Source organism: Hippocampus guttulatus, chromosome 7 (genome assembly GCF_054856545.1).
Source record: "Hippocampus guttulatus isolate MCC_2025c chromosome 7, RoL_Hgut_1.0, whole genome shotgun sequence".
Classification (NCBI taxonomy): domain Eukaryota; kingdom Metazoa; phylum Chordata; class Actinopteri; order Syngnathiformes; family Syngnathidae; genus Hippocampus; species Hippocampus guttulatus.
In genome coordinates, this window is record NC_141267.1 from 4407346 (window position 1) to 4428712 (window position 21367).

At 40.5% G+C, this 21367-nt stretch overlaps 1 protein-coding gene across 2 annotated transcripts in view; it reads right to left on the reverse strand.

Annotated features, from left to right (window-relative positions):
• Window positions 1-21367, reverse strand: part of pomgnt1 (protein O-linked mannose N-acetylglucosaminyltransferase 1 (beta 1,2-)) — a 55729-nt gene that overhangs the window by 11149 nt on the left and 23213 nt on the right. For both annotated transcript variants that reach the window (XM_086115527.1, XM_086115528.1), the window contains 13 exons: window positions 21019-21117; window positions 18021-18148; window positions 16974-17044; window positions 16739-16814; window positions 10585-10668; window positions 10140-10181; window positions 9713-9771; window positions 5467-5539; window positions 3143-3271; window positions 1384-1509; window positions 1241-1305; window positions 1070-1114; window positions 832-967 (listed from right to left, as the gene is read on the reverse strand). In XM_086115527.1, coding sequence (XP_085971653.1) covers window positions 832-967; window positions 1070-1114; window positions 1241-1305; window positions 1384-1509; window positions 3143-3271; window positions 5467-5539; window positions 9713-9771; window positions 10140-10181; window positions 10585-10668; window positions 16739-16814; window positions 16974-17044; window positions 18021-18148; window positions 21019-21117 — 1133 coding nt within the window. The remainder of the gene's footprint in view (window positions 1-831; window positions 968-1069; window positions 1115-1240; window positions 1306-1383; window positions 1510-3142; window positions 3272-5466; window positions 5540-9712; window positions 9772-10139; window positions 10182-10584; window positions 10669-16738; window positions 16815-16973; window positions 17045-18020; window positions 18149-21018; window positions 21118-21367) is intronic.

Below are 21367 nucleotides of genomic sequence, written 5' to 3' on the forward strand. Positions count from 1 at the left end.
TGTCTCGCGCTGCCGTGGCTGGCAAAACAGACATGGGCGTGGACTTCTGCAGCGCGCTTGTTGTTTTGTTTCTGGTGTATTTATAGAGCAACGTAACATCCGCTTGTGACGTGTGCCGCATTAATCTCGCGAGAAAAAAATTAATCCCGTTAAAATTCATTTAAATTAATGCCAATAAAAACGCGCTAAACTGACAGCTCTAATATATATATATATATATATGTAGATCGATATAGATAGATATAGATCTATATAGATAGATAAATATAGTGAGCCATTTTTAACTGAAAAATAAAGTCACAAAACATAGTTTTTTGTGTGTGTTTCGACCCTCAAAATTAGCGTATTTGTAAAATGGAAAAATTCTAAACATTTCGAGATACAAATACTTTTTCAAGGTCTTAGGTATTCTTCTTTTGGGCAATACAAGAATTGTTCCTCTTAGGATTGTTTATAGTAACTGCCAGTGGTGAGGAAATACCTAAGGTGGGAAGCTTGAAAGGAACGGACAACTGTCAGCAAGAGGAATGCTCACACTGAATGCAAATTTTCATGCGAGATCGATCATTATATGTTCGAGAGGGCGAGCAAGGAGTCGACATGTGCACATAAGCAAAACAGCAGGGTGGTCTCTACCAATTACATCCCCTTCAGAATTTACTCTTTAATTATTGCTTCTGCTGTATTAAATCTATGGCGGTATATCAGAAACCAAATCCTCTTTGCCAAATTATATTTGACAAGATATAACTTGATCGAAGCAAAAAAAAAAAAAAAAAAAAATTGCAGACATCAGCATTCAATTTCTTGCAGCACAAATGACATGTCTACCTTAGCAAGCTCAGTCCAGGTCGAGGTGTCTGTCTCTGACTCCATCTTAATGAACATGACATAGACTTTCCCCTCAGAGTCTGGCAGCATCGTGTCCTCACACGGGTTCTTGGTGTGGTCCAGCACTTCTGCCTCCCTGAAATCACAAACTTTGGCTTCATGTCTACCAATCCAAACTTCTCTTAGTTATTCATTTCAATAAATATCATGCTCAGTGTCTCATCTAAATCTCACTCACCGAAGTAGGTTTTGGATTTCCACTTCATAAGCATCCTTCTTTAAGCTGTGAGAACAAGTAGAAAAACACTTGTTCCACTCTTGTTCTTGACTTCCTCGATATCATTAAACCAAGAATGGCAGGTATTTTATGTCCAGTCTATAAAAGCCTGAGTCATTTGGCTGTACACACCTGTCCACATTCTTCAACTGCACGTGAGGCACTGTGTTGAACTTGTGTTTCTTGAAATATACCTCCTATGTAAAAAAACTTTTTAAAAAGTATCTAAAAAAAAAATTAAAAATAAAATAAAAATTGTATATATCACATCTTACATGAAAATATCCATTCATGTTGAGGCCGATGATGCCAAAGTGGTAGGAGCGGGAAACATCAGGTATGATACACTCTCTGCCCTTCCTCTGCTCTGGCATTCGCATCCACATGTCCCAATCCCACAACTAAAGAGAGACAGATACCAGATCAGCATCACAACAAGGCCAAAAACACAACCCACTTATTTGAAAGGTTTTCACATCATCGGCTTCCACTGTGTAAATTAAAGCACATGTGACACACGTAGTTTATTTCTGCCATTCACTCTGCTTCTGCTACCCCACAATTTGAAAATTTTGTCTGACTGTAAAATCGGCTCCAGTTAATCATTTGATGTCAGTTGCTTTTGTCCCTACCAAGTCATCCATAAAGATTAGCGCACATCTTGACATGTGCTATAATTATATTTGATGTTTAATAGAGTCAGTCTCAAGAGTAGGAGCAGCAGGAATTTATTTATCATGCAAAGGGGAAGGCAGAGCAGAATCGTTTGTATTGACTAGCAAGATAAAGTATTTTTACATACTTGAATTAAATTATTTTCCTTTAAAAAAATCTGTCTTCAGATGATCAATAAGAACTTTACAAAATAAACAAACAACGGTTTGCCTCAACTCAACAAACTGCCTTTTGTTTGGGATGAATTACAAAAAAAATACAATCACATAGTTGTGAAATCTATTTTGATACTTCCAACCTTTCTGGAAAAACAATTTCTTTCAACAAAAACTCAGAAAAGGCTTACAAGCACAAACATTAGATTAAAAGAGTTTTCATTTAAATAATATACAACTGCAGAATGCAAACAATTATCTGACTGAGCTGGTAAATGACTATTGGTGTAAGCCAGATCAAAGCAGAGGCGATTGCTCTATGACTGCAAGGGAAGCTAAGCTTCCCCTAAAATGTCCAAAAATAACACATTTTACAGTTGTGTGTACATATCATTGACTAAATATGCGCTACAACGCGGTCAACTTTTTTCCGAATCAGCTTCTTATTACTGGTTACGATGCGAGTCTCTTCTCAGCTTCACTGCACTTTAAACTGTGTGGACGCTGAGCGTCTACAGTGCGTACACTGGCCGTCTAGAGAGTTCAGTGTAGGTTGTCCCAATGCATTGAAACAAGACGAGTTATTGGATAAATGCTGGTTTTGTCCCACCCGTCGGACGCTCGGCGTCTCTGGGAGTCTATGGACAGTGGGCGTTTATGGGCTGGCCTAGACGCTGAGCTTTTCTGCATGATGATTGGATGATCTGTCTGAGGCTGAATCTCTTTTGGATTGACAGCAAAATGAGCCAAACACTGATCTTTTGGTGTAGGCATCGTGAGAGCATTTTTCAATTTTCATTCTGTTCTGAGTTGAACTGGAGACTTCTTCTAATCATCTGAGCGACACTCTCTTTGTTGAAAATGACGAATGATAAATTAATCTTTCGTTTCTGGTGGGTTTTATTGTAGCTGCTGTAGTTGTAGCACACTAGTTAAGTCCCTGGAAAAGACACCTTGTTGGTATGACAGCGTCACAGATAATTTTCTTAAAAATGAATGGAGAGTAGAATCCACGTATAAATAAACAGACACATTTTATGATGTAGGCCGGAATTGAGCTTCCCCTCCTTGACAGACCATCATCCGCCACTGGATTAAAGGTATGGTAATACACATATCGCTGTACAAGTAGAATCACCAATGCAAACTTAGGTACCAGAGTGACTTAGGTACACTTGACCCAGAGAAAAGAAGAATCCTGCACCTTCTCAGGTGTTGGCCATTTTGGCTCCAGTTCATCCTTATAGAGGCTCTTTTTCAGGACCCACCCCAGGCCAGGCATACTCTCCACTCTGTAGAGCAAAGCGGGATCTTCTGCTGTGTGTTCATAGCCCTTCAGAACACAAAGATATATGAAGCAACTGATGACAACTAGTTAGAATGTGATACCTACAATTCTGTATATTTTGTTAACCAGAGTATCCTCAGTACGTTATAACCAATAGACTAAAAATGGTAGATCCCAGTCACCCGTGTATGACTGTGCAAACTTCAGTTTGGACAGCCATAGAAAGGAAGGCCGCTTAAGCAGCCATCTCGTTACCTCTGTGTCCCGCGTCCTGGACGCATAATTTTCCCGCGGGACGCACATTTTCAAATAATGTGCGTTTTTGGGACGCAAGGAAATTTCTCATTCAAAAAAAAACTACGGCAGGCCTGAGGATTTCACGGTAACGATCATTACCAGTAGCGTGTCGTTTCCGTGGCGTCATTTTGACAGACCGAAAAATCGTTTCCCATAAAAGTCATCGCACATGAGTTGACTGTACACGATCGAATCTCTCCTGTGTGATCAACTCCTGTGTGTTTGTGGTGTGGTGTGTGTTCCTTTTTTTTGTTTTGTTTTGTCTTCAGTGTGGGGGGGGGGGGGACAGATAAAAAAAACACACAAAGGTCTACTAATTACGACATTTAACAAATGGGAATGGCAGTCTGATTTTTCGTATGAATCGCCTGAAGGGCGTATCACTAAACTCACCTGTGACGTATGCACAGAAAACAAGAGCAAGTTGGTCATTAGATCTATAGGCTAATCGCTTTGAAAAATATTATTTAACAGTCTTGGTTATTCTATAATTTACTGGTTGTAGCATGGTAACTTTATGAATAAAACATTCGTCACAAGGTGTAGTAATGCTAATGTTCACTGTCGGTCGAACTAACGATGACTTGTGGTAGATTCTTTCGTCAAATTGATCGTGGATTATACATGCATCGTCTTGGGAAGAGGATGTCAAGCCACACCAATACTTACCTGTATTAATGATTTCCAGTAAATTAATCTTTGCAGTGTGAGACTGGAAAAAATACTCTGATTTTGTGGTATGAGTACAACATATTTTGATCCATTTATTTTATTGAATAAACCGAGAGTACACAGCTGCCAATGTAATGTTCATTGTTAATGCATTTCAAACATTTACCCTTGAAACATTATACTTTTGAGTATCAGAATTCTTGATTATAAATACCAGTCAAAATAGAAAAATGGGTTCCCAGGATGAACGTTTACAGAACCTAAAATTAGTTACTGTGGTTTCCCATTGGGTAATCCGACGGAACTGAAAAACGGTTACCGTGAATTTCCGAAATCCTCAGGCCTGCTACGGTACATCTTTTTTCCCGCAATGATCGCAGTTTGACAATCGCCACCATTGTTGTTTTGATTTCGCGTGAAGTAATCTCACGAGACGAGATTGGCGAGGTCGGCCTTCACCTCTCGGAAGCAGACGATTGCCAAGTCGTGTAACATTAAAACAAGTGTTGCGAACAAGTGTTGCGAAAGTGTATTGCGGCGATATAACAGAGGAAGCAGCTAAATTTGGATAGTTTTTTGTGATAAGTTGACTTTGAGAAAGCCTTGCATCATTGGAAGCAGAGTAAAGAGAGGAGAATTTTTGACCTCAAGGACGCTCTAAATTGTCCCTCGGTGTGAGTGTGGGCGTGAATGGTTGTTCGTCTCTGTGTGCCCTGCGATTGGCTGGCAACTGATTCAGGGTGTCCCCGCCTACTGCCCGAAGACGGCTGGGATAGGCTCCAGCACCCCCCGCGACCCTAGTGAGGATCAGGCGGTTCGGAAAATGGATGGATGGATGGAAGACTGAACCATGGGATGAAATAAGAACCTATTTCTCAGCAAATCTTGTATGCCTGAATTATTTAAATTTTTGCAGCATTAGTTTATAAGAAGTAAACCTATTATCAATGTACTGGATATTGTTGTTGTTTGTGTTATTATCATATGCAATTGAATAAGTAGACCATTTCAGAATTCGAAATTTGGGACTCTCTAAATGCATAATGGGACTCACACTTCTCTGATCAGCGAGTCCCCGGGACTCGCTGGGGTTAAACTGCAAAATTATCACTGCTTAAGTATTTGAAAATACATGGTTTCTCTGGTAACTACTGTTTACAAATCAGAGGAAATCCGACATTCTCAGGGTTCTTTGCAAAAAACAGATAACGGTACATCAAAATTAACTATACTATTAAGTTTTCTTGAAAAGATCAAAGCAGTTTATTCACCTGATCATTCCAGGCTGAGATGCAATACAGGCTGTCATCTTCATCCAACAGATGGATGGTCTGACTCAGGAAGCTAGGAGCACCACCAAGAGCAAAATTGGATTTGCATCAATTATACAACATTTTGCTGATCGATTATTTTCAGTTTTTCAAAACATTACTGAGTTACAGCACATAATAAAATACACAGTTCAGTAAATTCAGCAGGTATTCCTGCTTACTTGAGGGCAGTGTTTCTTTAATAGTGAGGCTCCGTCAAGGGGAGCGCGTTTGACCTTGGGAGTTTTTTTTTCATCGAAAACGTGCCGAACATTGCCATCAATCTACTACTCGTCGCAATTAATCCAGACATCATCGTTGATTAAAAAAAAAATCAGCACAAATTATTTTATATATTTTTGTTAAGTTTTTTAAAAATATTGTGGTCCTGAGATAATGTTGGTGATTAGTTTCAATGCATTATTAGTTATTGATTTTATGTAATTTTATTTTTCAGTATTGTATGGTTTGACATGGTCAGTCAAAAAATATTTATCGTTAAATTAAGGATTTTATGTTATTTTCAGATGCACTTTAAATGTTTTCTGTTACAGTTACTAAAGCTCTTCTTTGTTGTAAGTTGGTCCATATTTCTTTCTTTTTTTATTCTCTTAAATGTTACAGGACAAAAAATAATTGAGAACCACTGCTTTAGGGAAACATTCGCTTGTGGTGATTCAACTTGGTATAGAATTATTATATTAAATGACCAAATATGACGAAGAACATTACAGAAAACTCAGATAACATTTTCTATTGGGTAAGAATGACAAGAATTATAAGATTCATAGTATAGTAGTATATTCTGTAAGAAAACTGCGAACATATATCTATTTTGACTTGAACGGTGGAGGAACGGTGAGTATCTTTCAGAACAATTTCAAATGTAAACGGTGCACATTCACCACATCGACCACCAGCTTTGAAGCAACCTTCTTTGAAGTCGGTCGTGTTTTCCCGGTGCTCTGCGCTGTCATTTACCGTCCTCCTAAATACAACAAAGACTTTTGAAGCGATTTTTCAACCTTTCTTGCGGAAATCAGGCTGAGATATGATCATATCCTCCTAATGGGGGATTTTAATATCCATGTGTGTTGTCCGGAAAAACCACTAGCAAAGGACTTCTTAAGACTTATCGACTCTTTTAATTTCGTGCAATATGTGACCAGCCCGACACATGAACAAGGACATATTTTAGACCTTGTCCTTGCTTATGGTCTACCGGTGTCAATCAAATCTGGAAGTCCTTGAAAATGGGATTTCTGATCACATGGCAATTTTATTTGACGTAGTCATCTCACATGCTGCTGTAAAATCTGCCGCTCCTCGTTGCAAATGCCGAATTTTTAACCCTCGCACTGCTAGTCGGTTCTCTGATGCCTTTAATAACCTTTGCGTACCCTCGTCTAACACAGAGGAACTCACCTCTTGGTTCAACTCATCATGCCGTGCCATCCTGGATTTGGTGGCTCCTTCAAAAACTGTGCTCCCAAAACCTAAACCCGAGCCTTGGTTTAACGACAAAACTCGCGCAGCTAGGCAGGGGTGTCGCAAAGCTGAACGCAAGTGGAAAAAAGACAAATTGCAGGTCTCTTATCAAATTTGGAAAGACTGCTGGCGTAACTACCAGCTCACAGTAAAAGAGGCCAAAAGAGAATATCTGTCGGACCTTATTCAAGCGAACCGTCACAACCCATGTGCACTATTTAAAACGATAGATTCTGTACTCAAACCCCCTCTGCCTACTTGCTCGGATTCTTCACCCGAGATGTGCAACAGATTTCTTCAGTTCTTCATTGATAAGGTCTCTACAGCTAGGACTTCGGTCTCAAACACCGCACCTGACCCCTCTGTCCATGTTCCGTGTTCAGCTGTGCTAAATTCTTTTGAGACTGTGTCCTTGACGCTTGACGTAGTTCGCCAGACAAAGCCATCTGGCTCCCCCTGCGATTCCCTTCCCCCGCATTTCCTTCAGGAGGTTCTCCCGAGTGTTGGTGCATCGGTCTTGGACATCATCAACAGCAGCCTCTCTTCTGGTATAGTTCCCCAACAGTTTAAACATGCTGTGGTCCAACCCTTGATCAAGAAACCTGGTCTTGATTGAGATGTGCGGTCAGGTTTCAGGCCCATTTCCAAACTGCCTTTCATTTCAAAAATTCTGGAAAAAGTGGTGCACATGCAGTTGAAATTTTTCTTGGATGAACATAACATCTTGGAGGTCTTCCAGTCAGGTTTCAAGACGATGCATAGCACGGAGTCAGCCCTGTTACGCGTTTCTAATGACATCATTCTGGCAAATTACACTGGAGACCACGTGTGTCTAGTTTTATTGGACTTAACTGCGGCATTTGATACAGTGGATCACAGTATTCTGCTGACTCGTTTGCAGCACTTGGTGGGCATTGGCGGCAGTGCTCTTGAGTGGTTTAGGTCCTATTTAGCTGACAGAACCTTCTGTGTCAGCCTTGGCTGCTCTGAGTCACGCACTGCTCCCCTGTCATGTGGTGTTCCACAGGGCTCAATTCTGGGGCCTCTGCTGTTCTCGCTGTATCTGCTCCCATTGGGTTCCATCTTAAGGAAACATGGTATTCCCTTCCACTGCTATGCAGATGACTGCCAGATCTATGTCCCACTAAGCAAAAAAGACGCCTTCTCGTTAAGGCCACTTCTATCCTGCCTGGAAATCAAAATCTGGATGGCACAAAATTTCTTGAATTTCAATGAAAAGAAGACAGGTGATATTGTTTGGTCCCAGTGGCCCTTGTACATTCCATCCTGTAGACTTGGGCCCCCTGTCTCCTTATCTTAAGTCAACAGTCTCAAACTTGGGCCTTAAACTGGACAGTGATTTCAAACTCGATCGGCAAATTGGTGCCGTTGTTCAATCCAGCTTCTTTCACCTTCGACAGCTGGCCAATGTAAAACCTCTCCTCTCTCATAAACACTTTGAGACAGTAATTCATGCCTTTGTCACATCCCGGCTCGATTACTGCAATTCCCTTTACTTTGGAGTCAGCCAGTCCTCCATTAAGCACCTTCAGCTGGTCCAGAATGCCGCTGCGGGAGCACATAACTCCTACTCTGGCATCCCTTCACTGGCTCCCCATACATTTTAGAGTTGTTTTCAAGATCCTCTTATTGGTTTTCAAGTCTCTAAATGACCTCGCGCCACCTTACCTCTCTGAGCTCATCCGCCCCTACACACCTGCGGACCAGACATTATTAGAAGTACCAAGAACTAAACTCAGGATCAGAGGGGATCGAGCCTTTTCTGTTGATGGTCCCTCTCTCTGGAATGACCTCCCACTGAACATTCGGCAAGCCTCCTCGCTGCCCATCTTCAAATCCCTCCTCAAAACTCACTTGTATTCTTTGGCATTCGACTCAGCATGACTTAGATTTGTTCTTGGTTTTACTGTTCGGTGCTTTCTCCCGTCTTTGTTACTGATTTGTTTTACTGTTTATTGTATATGTTAAATTGCTCCAGTACAGCACTTTGTATGCAGTGATGGCTGTTTGAAAGTGCTCTATAAATACAATTGAGTTGAATTGAATTGAACATGGTTTAGAAATGTTTTGGATTGCTTTCAAGAAAACACCTGTTACAATAACACCAAACAAGTGTAAAAGGTCAGACAGCTGTCCAACAAAGGCATGGTTTGAAACTGAACAACAGATGTTTCCCCCTAAACATCTCCTGCCCTCCGAAGGTAATTTTTTTACTTTCATAGCCAAAGGTTCTATGCAATCCAATGCAAAACATGCTGTTTTATCAAAAAGCATTTGTGTATTCAACTATAAAGTCTTTGACCGGCTGCATTCAAAGTAACACGGCCAAACCCAACTGAACTGTCCAGACTGTGTGGGGTTCACAAACGAGTTTTCCTGCACGCTCAAACGCCATTTTGTTGCAATTCAAAATTATAATCACAGGTGAACAGTTGAATAGCAATATCGCAGATCTAACAGTCAATCAAAAAACTACATCTAAGCTTTCAAAACAAAAACAAATGTTTCCAGAGTATGACGCGTAACCCAGCCAGCCACTGCTAAGCCATACCAAAACAATCAAAACAAGATACTGTTGCTTGGACTGTGGCGGGCCGAAGGACGCTGCATCTTTATGGAATCAACTCGTTAAGTGCAATGTCACAAATACAAATAAATGTCAAGTATGTATAGGTAACATAAAGAGGTTCCAGCACACCTGAAAAAGTCAATGGAGATGTCCAAATCTTCCTCTAACACAATAGCATTTTTCGCCTCCTGGAGGAAATAGGGATAAAAACAATTATAAACTTGAATAACGTTTCCAAATTTGAATAGAATGAATTTAACTTTTTTCATTTAAAAAATACATCTTAAATTGACTCAACATAGTATTTAAAAATTTATGAAACAAATTCAAATGCTGGTAGTAAAAATCGACAATTGGAAAAATTGCTTTTGATTTCAACAAATGAAGAGGAATTCTTTATGTCAACTCTAACAACGCTTTTCAATCAAATACAAAATTATAAGAACAATCATTTGGACCTTTCAAAGACAAAATACACAATTCCATATATCGGACACTTAAAAGACACTGACTCATTTTGTTGGCCGTTCATGTACTGTATAAATAAAGTACTCACTGGGTGTAAGTTAAAAGTTGCTGTCAGACTGGCCTTGTAGTGCTGTGACAAAGAAGGAGAAAATCTACTCAAAGCAAACTGTTAAAATGTGAGAAATAAGTCATCATTTTTGGGTTATTTTTTCATCATCTTTCAGAGAATGGAAAAAAAAGTGCACACAGAGTTGGGAAAATCCCACATTTTTATTGAATTTACTGGCATAACTTATTTTAAAGTTGTGTTGTCACAATACCAACATTCTTACTTTGATAGTCGACCTGCAAAAAATATCTCAAGATACTCGGACAAAGCAATGGTGCCAGTAATAATAATAGCGGACATTTGATGAACTTCAGATTCTGTTAATTTGTATATATTAAAATCTTTAAAAAATATTATGATAATTGTTTTATTTATTCATTTTAATGAAAAGTAACCTCAGTCCAACGTAATGTTGAGTGTTTACCTGTGACACTCTAGCATTCTTGATGCTGATTGGTGTATGCTGAACTCCCTTCAGTCCAAACAGCGCCACCACATCCATCGGCTCCTGAGACAAGCATTAAAAAAAAAAAAAAAGATATATACAGTGTGTGTATATATATATATATATATATATATATATATATACTGGGCTACTGGAACAAAGCGGAGATGGGCGAGATGCGATAACATAGCTCTGTTGGAATGCTACTACTCAAGCAACCCAAGTCAGAGGGGTTACATGCAGAGAATGTGGGCTAAATGGCTACTTCTAAACCCACAGTCACGGTTGACCACGAAACAACTAGTAGCTCAGTGTTCCAACATCCACAAACGGCAACTGCTGTCACAACTTGAGATTGATGAGGTACAACGCAGGTTCCATGGTGTAGGGCCCCAGGCTGCCAGATCAGAGGAGGAGGTCATACCAGAGATTGGGAGGCAAGCCCCAATGAATGCAGATGATGAAATTGGGAGGCCAGCCCCAATAAATGAAATGCTGAGCGAGGCAGCAACTGACCTGAAAGCTAAGATCATGGCGAGAATGAAAGCTGGGCAACCTCGAAACCGATTACAACGGCTATGTGAAGTACCACCTGAAAGTCTCATGGAAAGTGTGAATGCAGCACTGAGGGCGATCCCTACCGTAGTGATCACGGAAACCAATGAGCTGATATACGCTTCAGCATCAGTGATCCTTGAGATGCTTGGCTATAAGAGCAACCATGGAAGCCAGGAGATACGTTACCCACCATGGAAAAGACGGTTGGAGGCTAAGATCAAGGCGGCTCGGAAAGATGTGAGTCAATTGACGGAGGCCCAGAGAGGTGTGATGAAAAGGCCAAGGGACGGACACCACCCGAGGGGGGGTGAGACGAGGAATTTTATTATATAAAAAATAATAAAAATCCTCATCTCACCCTTCGGGTGGTGTCCGTCCCTCATTCAGCTCGGGTCCTCTACCAGAGGCCAGGAAGCTTGAGGGTTCTGCGCAGTATCCTTGCTGTTCCCAGCACTGCACATTTCTGGACTGAGATGTCCAATGTTGTTCCCGGGATCTGTTGCAACCACTCATCTAGTTTGGGTGTCACTGCCCCGAGTGCTCCGACCACCACAGGCACGACTGTCACCTTTACCTTCCAGGCTCCCTCCAGTTCCTCTCTGAGCCCTTGGTATTTTATTCTTGCCATTGAGCTGGCTTCTTAGGACTTGCCTCACTCGCTGGAGGTATTTGGCCGTAGCCGCTTTCCTTGTTGCCAGTTAGAGGTTGCCGTTGGCTTGTGGTATGCCGAGGTACTTGTAGCTGTCCTCAATGTCTGCTATTGTTCCTTCAGGGAGTGAGACCCCTTCAGTGTGGACTACCTTTCCTCTCTTTGTCACCATCCGACTACATTTCTCAAGCCCGAATGACATCCCGATGTCGCTGCTGTAGATCCTGGTTGTGTGGATCAGGGAGTCTATGTCCCTTTCGCTCTTAGCATACAGCTTTATGTCATCCATGGAGAGGAGGTGATTGATCGTAGCTCCATTTCTGAGGCGGTATCCATAGCCTGTCTTGGTGATTACTTGGCTTAGGGGGTTCAGTCCTATGCAGAACAGCAGTGGGGAAAGTGCATCACCTTGGTATATGCCACATTTGATGGACACTTGGGTAAGTGGCTTGCCATTGGCTTCAAGTGTGGTTTTCCACATCCTCATCGAGTTTGCAACGAAGGCTCTTAGGGTCCTGTTCACCTTATACAACTCCAGGCATTCAGTGATCCATGTATGTGGCATCGAGTCATAGGCTTTCTTGTAATCAATCCAGGCTGCGCACAGGTTAGTATGTTGGGACCTGCAGTCTTGTGCGACTGTTCTGTCAACCAGGAGCTGATGTTTGGCTCCTCTGGTATCTCTACCAATGCCCTTCTGTGCTTCGCTCATGTATTGATCCATGTGTCCACTTATCTTAGCCGCAATCATGCCTGACATGAGCTTCCATGTTGTGGAGAGACAGGTTTTTGGCCGATAGTTGGATGGGACTGCACCCTTTGAGGGATCCTTCATGATCAGGATCGTTCGCCCTTCAGTTAGCCATCCTGGGTCTTGCCTGGTCTGATGAGTCTCAATTTCTGCTGCGACATTCGGATGGTAGGGTCAGAATTTGGCGTCAACAACATGAAAGCATGGATCCATCCTGCCTTGTATCAACGGTTCAGGCTGTTGGTGGTGGTGCAATGGTGTGGGGAATTTTTTCTTGCCACTCTTTGGGCCCCAATTGAGCATTGTTGCAACGCCACAGCCTACCTGAGTATTGTTGCTGACTGTGTCCATCCCTTTATGACCACAATGTACCCAACTTCTGATGGCTACTTTCAGCAGGATAATGCGCCATGTCATAAAGCTGGAATCATCTCAGACTGGTTTCTTGAAGATGACAATGAGTTCACCGTACTCAAATGGCCTCCACAGTCACCAGATCTCAATCCAATAGAGCATCTTTGGGATGTGGTGGAACAGGAGATTCGCATCTTGGATGTGCAGCCGACAAATCTGCGCCAACTGTGTGATGCCATCATGTCAATATGGACCAAACTCTCTGAGGAATGCTTCCAGCACCTTGTTGAATCTATGCCACGAAGAATTGAGGCAGTTCTGAAGGCAAAAGGGGGTCCAACCTGTTACTAGCATGGTGTACCTAATAAAGTGGTTGGTGAGGGTATATACTCAACTCTCACTTTCAGACAGCCATCGCTGCATACAAAGTGCTGTACATGGAGCAACTACCATATACAACAATAAAACAACAAATCGGTAACAAAGACGGTAGAAAGTACCGAACAGCAAAACATTACATATATTTATGAGCTGTCAAACGACTATTTAATCGTGATTCAAAATGCAACTGTCATAATTAACTCATAATTAATCGTGATTACTCACATTTTTTATTGTTTCTGAATTTCCTTTTATATTTTTTTTGTCCTATTTCTTCCCGTTTTAATGCTCTCATCAACATCATGGATCAGTTTTCTATGTGCAAAATGCAAATATTTACTGAAACAACAGTTTCGATTTTCAATTTTACATGAACATTTTTCACTTGGAGCAGTTATTCACACATAATCTCTCACACAATATTACTGTCCATCAACAACAGTGAAAAAATACTTTTGTCACACAACAGCTCCTTCAACAGCTCTTTTTCGGGAATCAAAACAGAGCAATATAAAATTATAAAGTGCTCATTTTCGCTAAACTAGTACTCAGCCGATAGTAGATTTAAGCCATGGTTGCATACTTCGTTTTTCTCAAGTTTGCTTTGAACACAGCAGTCAGGCTATGTTGATTCTGTTGGTCCTTCTTGCGCGGAAGTGTCTCTATGGTTTTGTGTGCACATCATTTCGGATGACTACACTTGGTTCGAGGCACAACACTGGAGACGTTTTATTTTCAGTGTGGTCGCTACCACTGCACCGCTGAACTCTCGACGTGCCTCAGCGCACCATCGCTGTCAGACGAACATAGAGAAGCTCCACCCCCTTTATTTATATGGACACAGAACACTGTAACCTTCCACACAAAATTGTTCCAAACAAGTAACAATCATGTCAGTGGCATTGGATTTTGGATTGGATAAATTTTATTGTCAAATGTACTGTATGTGTACCATACAGCACAGATGAAATTTCTTCCCTCTCAACATAAAACATACATCGTATTCAACAGGCTACCTGCTCTTTATTCACGAGAGGCTCATCAACCTAGTCTCTTATTTCTCTCCCGAAACAGTGTCTTCTCCCGCTTGGTGTACCTTAGCCTACTCCACTACGTACAATTTCTGTACATAGCTTGTAATGGAGGCTCTCGCTGGGAATCCGTAGTGGAGTCGTTAGACGCAATGCGAATGATTTCAGCTTGAGTCTAGCTGTGGACAATGTTGACAGGCTTGCATGCAGTAGCCATTACATTTAGCTATGGTTTCAGCAAATTTGTTCTTTGTCATGTTTTCCATTTTCTTAGCTTTGAAATTATCCATAGCTGTCTGTCTTAGACGAGGGGGCGGAGTACTCACATCAGCTGTGTGCTTGGCCATTAAGTGGTATTTCAGACTCGACGTGCTCTGATGATAGCTCAGTTTACAACTGCAAAACATACAGGTAACTTTGGTCTTGTCAGTGGAACCATCTGGCAACTTTTTAAAAGTAAACTTTCCATTCATAAACTCTTTAAGTATCCGTTTTCGGTGTCTCGCGCTGCCATTGCTGGCAAAACAGACATGGGCGTGGATCTGTGCAGCGTGCTTGTTGTTTTGTTTCCGGTTTATTTATAGAACAACGTAACATCCGCTGTGACGTGTTGCCGCATTAATCTCGCGATAAAAAATTTAATCACGTTAAAATTGATTTAAATTAATGCCGATAATAACGTGCTAAACTGACAGCATGAATAAATATATAAAAATAACAATAATAATAATAATAATAATACATTTCATTTATAAGCGCCTTTCAAGACACTCAAGGACACTTTACAATCAAAATAAGAGCAATAAAACCACAGATAAAATTATAAATAATAAATGGATAGATGAATTTAAACTGTCCATCCATCCATCTATACTGCTTATCTTCATCAGGGTACATTACGGATCACATACTCACCGATAAAGCCCTTCACAAATTATGCCCCCTCCTACCTCTCCACCCTTTCCTGCAATCTCCACTACTCAAATGCAAACCTCCTCGCCATCCCCATGACCACACACAAAACCTGGGGGACCATACCTTTTCTGTCGCCCCCCCACCCACCCTCTGGAATTCTCTACCTCAACACATCCGCAATTGTACTGACCTCCAATCCTTCAAATAATTTCTCAAAACTCAGCTGTTCTGTGACATTTTCAACATCTTTTAATCTTTGCTATTCAGAATCGCTCAGTTTCCTGATGTATGTGTATTGCAAAATTCAGCCGTCAGGAACAGCTTCATTGGAAGGGAATAAGCTGACGGCCTACATGGAGGGTGTGGGGTGGGTGATCAACACTCAGACTCGTGCGTTGACCGAACTCAACTGCAAAGTGGATGTGTTGGAGTCGCTTTGCAAAATGGAAAAGACCGGGGAGGAGTTGGACCACCTGGAAAATTGACTGACAAGATTTCCGCACACTGACGCCACGGAGAGTCACATGCTAAGACATTCAAGGCTGTCTGAAATTGTAGGCGGCCTGTTCCCATAATAATTGTTATCTGGACTTTCCCTTGGATGGAAAAACACACTGACGCGAGTATTCCTATCTCTTACTTCCGACACTACTCCTTGAGCCTGTGACTGATTAGGTCTTGGACTTGCAGGCGCAATGTCAACTGCTGGATTCCTATTCACTCCACCTCTCTCCCGCGGCACAGCTGGAGAGACTTGAGCACACCTATGGTGCGCAGCCCGTTTGGACGGATTGACACCCCCCCACCAAGTTGAGTTTGCTGTTGCCAATCTCACTGCAACCTAAGGTAGGTGCACCCTAACTCGAATAGCTTTGGATAAATTGATACACTTGAGAGACGTTGATTTATTTGTCTTTGACAACTCACTAGAAGGGTGACACTGAGTAGCTGCACTTAGGGTGGCTATATAAGCTTTTACTTTGAAGTGGAACCTCGGAGCTGATTCGACTTCGAATTGAGGATTGCCTGATTGAGCTGCAATATGCTTCGTACATAAATGCGCAAAGACAAGCTTGATCTTGTGTGCAATTTCATGTTTCCAGTGCGCATGAACACCTACCTGCGCACTTGTTATGTGCACCCCTGGTTATACTGAAGGTCAGATTAATGGTGAAAAGGTTTTCAAATTAACTTGGTCTTTATTGTTTTTCCCTCATACCATGCCAATGAACAGGGGTGTTAATATTTTTCTTATATCTACTGTATATCTAAATCGACATGCTGCATGTTTTGTAGCCAAAACATCTGACAAAGTAAAATATTTTTTCCACTAAAAATCTAAATCCAAGATCCAATTAAAAATAAATGAATGTGAAGCTCTGTGTAGAGAAAACCATTCTGGTTAACTCAATGTCTGCAAACATTCTGTAATTACTTGAATTTTTTCCCCCAAGTGAAGGGGAATAGGACGAAACAACAGTCAGATTACAGTACCTCATAATATCCATCAATGAAGACTGTGACCATCTGTGGGTTAACACCATGAGCTGAAAGAAGCGACCTGAGCATCCTAAAAACAGACAGCGAACAGTTGCATTAAAATAGGCAGAAATGAGGCTAATTGTCTATTACTATCACTGATTATAAAATGTAACTTTTTCCAATAATAACTAGACAGTCTGATTATGTTGACCAAATTTCTTGCCCATTTTAAAACCTGAGCTCTTACCGATAGAGATAGTTAGGTCTGTTTCCTGCAATGACAGCTACAGGCACATTGAAGACACTATTATACGGCAGCTACAAGGAAGAAAATGGAATTAATGTTTAGTGACTTTGTCTGAGTTTGACAAATATATAACAAGAAAATCTAGGATTTGTATTTTAAATAATCCATCAATATGTTCAAAGTTTAATGGAACTGTGCACTCCAAACAAACTGGCCTCTGCCTAATTTGTGGTCGTACAGGATTATGTCGGTTGATCCTACTCCTCAAAGACCTAAAGTAAAATGCACAGGGCTAACATTTTGGTGAGCATATAACTATCATCTTCGCTACTTAGCTGGGTTAGGCAAGACACAGGACTAATTTTAACCTAATTTTTAGACCACAAAAAATGCACTTCCCAATACTGCACACAAATAAGATTATCTTATAGACTGTATCAAGACTGCTTTTCTTGTTTGGTTTTGTTTTAATTAAAGATGTTTTTTTTCCTCCCTAATTTTCAGAGTGTCAAAAGCCAATAGATCTTATCTCAGCAATTCTCGGCAATGATAAATAAGAAACAGAGTGCTGTACTCGAGAAGTGATTATGGTTCAGTTACTTCAGCAGGGACAGAATCCACAGAAATATTTTTGCCATATGATTTTGTTTCAGATATTTGTTGTATCACATTTATAAGCATGATGTAGATTACATCAAAAACTGAAAATTTGGGGGAAATCATATTTTAAACCTGCAGTATCAAATTTGATACAGATGATTTAATGTACTCTAAAGAATGAGTTCCATAATGAAAATGCATGTATCAAATATGATACGAATGGCATAACAGGGTTAAGATTTAAAATTCCATACTTTTTCCAGACCCTAATTTCCAGATTTTCAAGGTCAAGGTTAATGCCCAACGAAGTTGTCATGATCCTGTTTTGTGTGTCTCCAGCAGGCGGCAGATTAGAGCCATCCCTTCAGTGTGCAAATTTCATAATTTCCATACTTGCGTAGGAACCCTGTAGAAATGAACTGAATCTATTTTTTTATTGTGTCTTACAGGTTCTGGGTTGAATTCAATGGGTGCTGGATCTTTGCAGCTGCAGATGCTGCCATATCCTTCCACTTTGCTGCAGAAGACTTTCCTGCGCCTGTTCCACTCTGTGTCTGCCCAGTGGCACTCTGCCTCTGAAAGGACAATCACATTAATTAAATTAACATTAATAAACAAGTTGAATGAAACTTGGTACCTTCTCTGCCTTCTGAATTTGAATAATATTATAATGAGCAAAGACTATCTCTTCTTAATATTTATGACCAGTGGCGACTAGTTGAACTTTTGCCAGGTGGTGGGGCACTATCAACAAATAGACACAGACAGATTTTCCTATTTATGATTGTATTATTGCCCAAAGTGAGCTGGGATAGACTCCAGCACACCTGCGGCCCTCCCTAGGATAACCTGAATAGAGAATGAATGGATGGATGGATGATTGTTATTGTTTTAATTATTGTTTTACGTTTATGTACAGCCCTTGAAAAAATCCACGATGCACCGAATCCGCGATAAACGAACCGTGAACACTCCTTCAGTGATAATTTTACAGTTTACCTTAAGTGAGTCCCAGGGACTCGCTGATCAGAAAAGCATGAGTCCCATTATGCATTTAGAGAGTCCCAAATTTCGAATTCTGAAATGGTCTACTTATTCAATTGCATATGATAATAACACAAACAACAACATATACATACAATTATAAACAAATGCTGCAAAAATTTAAATAATTCAGTAGCAGGCCGAAGGATTTCGGAAATTCACGGGAACAGTTTTTCGGTTCCGTCGGATTACCCAATGGGAAAACCACGGTAACTAATTTTGGGTACCGTAAACATTCATCATGGGAACGCATTTTTCTATTTTGACTGATATTCATAATCAAGAATTCTGAAACTCAAAAATATAATGTTTCAAGGGTAAATGTTTGAAAAGTATGCATTAACAATGAACATTACATCAGCAGCTGTGTACTCCAAGTTTATTTAAAAAAAACAAATGGATCAAAATATGGTGTTCTCATATGGCATCATGAATACAGCATACCACAAAATCTGAGTATTTTTTCCAATCTCACACTGCAAAGATTAATTGACTGGTAATCATTAATACAGGTAAGTATTGATGTGCCTTGACATCCTCTTCCCAAGATGATGCATGTGTAATCTACTATCAATTTGATGAAAGAATCTAACACACGTCATCATTAGTTCTATCAACAGTTAACATGAGCATTACTACACCTTGTGACGAATGTTTTATTCCTAAAGTTAACATGCTACAACCAGTAAATTATAGAATAACCAAGACTGTTTCATAATATTTTTCATAGCGATTAGCCTACAGATCTAATGACCAACTTGCCTCGTAATCGTGCCTCCCGTCGTATCTCGCTCTCGTGTTCTGTGCATACGTCACAGGTGAGTTTAGTGCAGTAACCACTCAATTATTTTCTGTCATGCAGAAGAAGAAGAAAACATCTCGCGCCCCCCATGACTATAAATAGTATCATTTGTCTATATAATTGTTATAAGTACACCTCTGCATAACACTGTATCCTTGTTAACGTATAAGAGAATAAAAAAAATGGACCAACTTACAACAAAGAATAGCTTTATTAACTGTAACAGAAAATATTTAAAGTGAATCTGAAATTCAAAAATAAAATTAAATCCTTAATTAAACTATAAATATTTTTTGACTGACCATGTCAAACCATACAATATTGAAAAATAAAATTACATAAAATCAATAACGCATTCAAACTGATCACCAACATTAACTCGGGAGCACAATCTTAAAAAACCTTTAACCTGCAAAACAAAAATATATAAAATAATTTGTGCAGATTTTTCTTTTTAATCAAAGATTATGTCTGGATTAATGACTACAAGCAGCAGTCACAAAACGGGATTGTTGACAACATTCGGCACGTTTTAGCTGAAAAAAGAACCTCATGCGTTTTATCAACGAGATTGGGGTGGGATGTCTTTAAGTGACGCCTTAATTCATTTGGCTTCATGCTGTCCGCTGTCTTTCCTCGTCTCCTACCGTAGTCACAGTGAAGCCAAGCGCTACATAGCTTCGTCATATTTACTCTTTTCTCTGTTTCTCTCACTCCGCCTGTCGACTTTGTGTGGACACTTAATACTCATACTCTGTGCCGTGTGCAAAGTGCGCATGCTCAATGCAAAAAAAACACCAAGCGAATGCTCCCTGTGCAGTGCGCACTCTGCCAAGGAGAGCGCCACTGCCCCCTAATGTAGTTGAGGCGCAATTGCACTTTATTCTTGGACAGTAAAAAAAAAAAAATCAAAAAAAAAAAGCATGTTCCCCGAGGCCAAACGCGCCCCCCTTGATGGAGCCTCAGGGGGGCGCGCCCCACTATTTGAGAACCACTGGTCTAGTGATACGCCCTTCGGACGAATCATACGAAAAATCAGGCTGGCATTCCCATTTCTTAAATGTCGTAATTGATAGACCTTTGTGAGGTTTTTTTTGCCGCCATCTCAAACTTTCATCCGCGCGATTCCTCAGTTTGCGAACTAAAATAGCAACCCACATGCGCACATAACGTTATCTGTTCCGTCCCCCCAACACTGAAAACAAAACAAAACAAAGTAAATTAGAAGAAACACACTCACACACCACACCACAAACACCCATACAGGCACAGTGAAATCACGTTGATCACACAGGAGAGATTCGATCGCGTACAATCAACTCGTGTGCTGTGACTTTTATGGCTAAACGATTTTTTGGTACCGTCAAAATGACGCCACGGAAACGACACGCTACCGGTAACGGTCGTTACCATGAAATCCTCAGGCCTGCCGTAGTTTTTTTTTTTTTTTTTTAACTTGAGAAATTTCCTTGCGTCTCAAAAACACACATTATTTGGAACTGTGCGTCCCGCGGGAAAATTATGCGTCTAGGACGCAGGACGCAGAGGTAATGAGATGGCTGCTCATTACTTTTTGACATTTTAAATAATTTGAGTTACCTTCAGAGGCAGTGAGTTGCACTTCTGTTTTAAGAAGAACCGGATCACCCCAGGTGGAAAGAGCAGGAGATTTTGAATGTTTTTCACCATATGCTTGTCCTAGAAATCCAAATATGCAGCTTGTCAGTCAAGACAAAAAAACAAAAATAAAAATTTACAAGACTTTAAACGACTTTCACTTTCAGTGCATTCATGAAATGTGACCATTTTGAACAGGAATTAAAAAATTCTCAAGCTGAAATCATTGTTTTATACCCAAGACAGACATTATTAGAGCATAGTATTCAACCACGTTTTTTTTTTCATTCAAAGGGTGCCTACAGGGTTTTTCAAGTCAAAGACTTTTTCA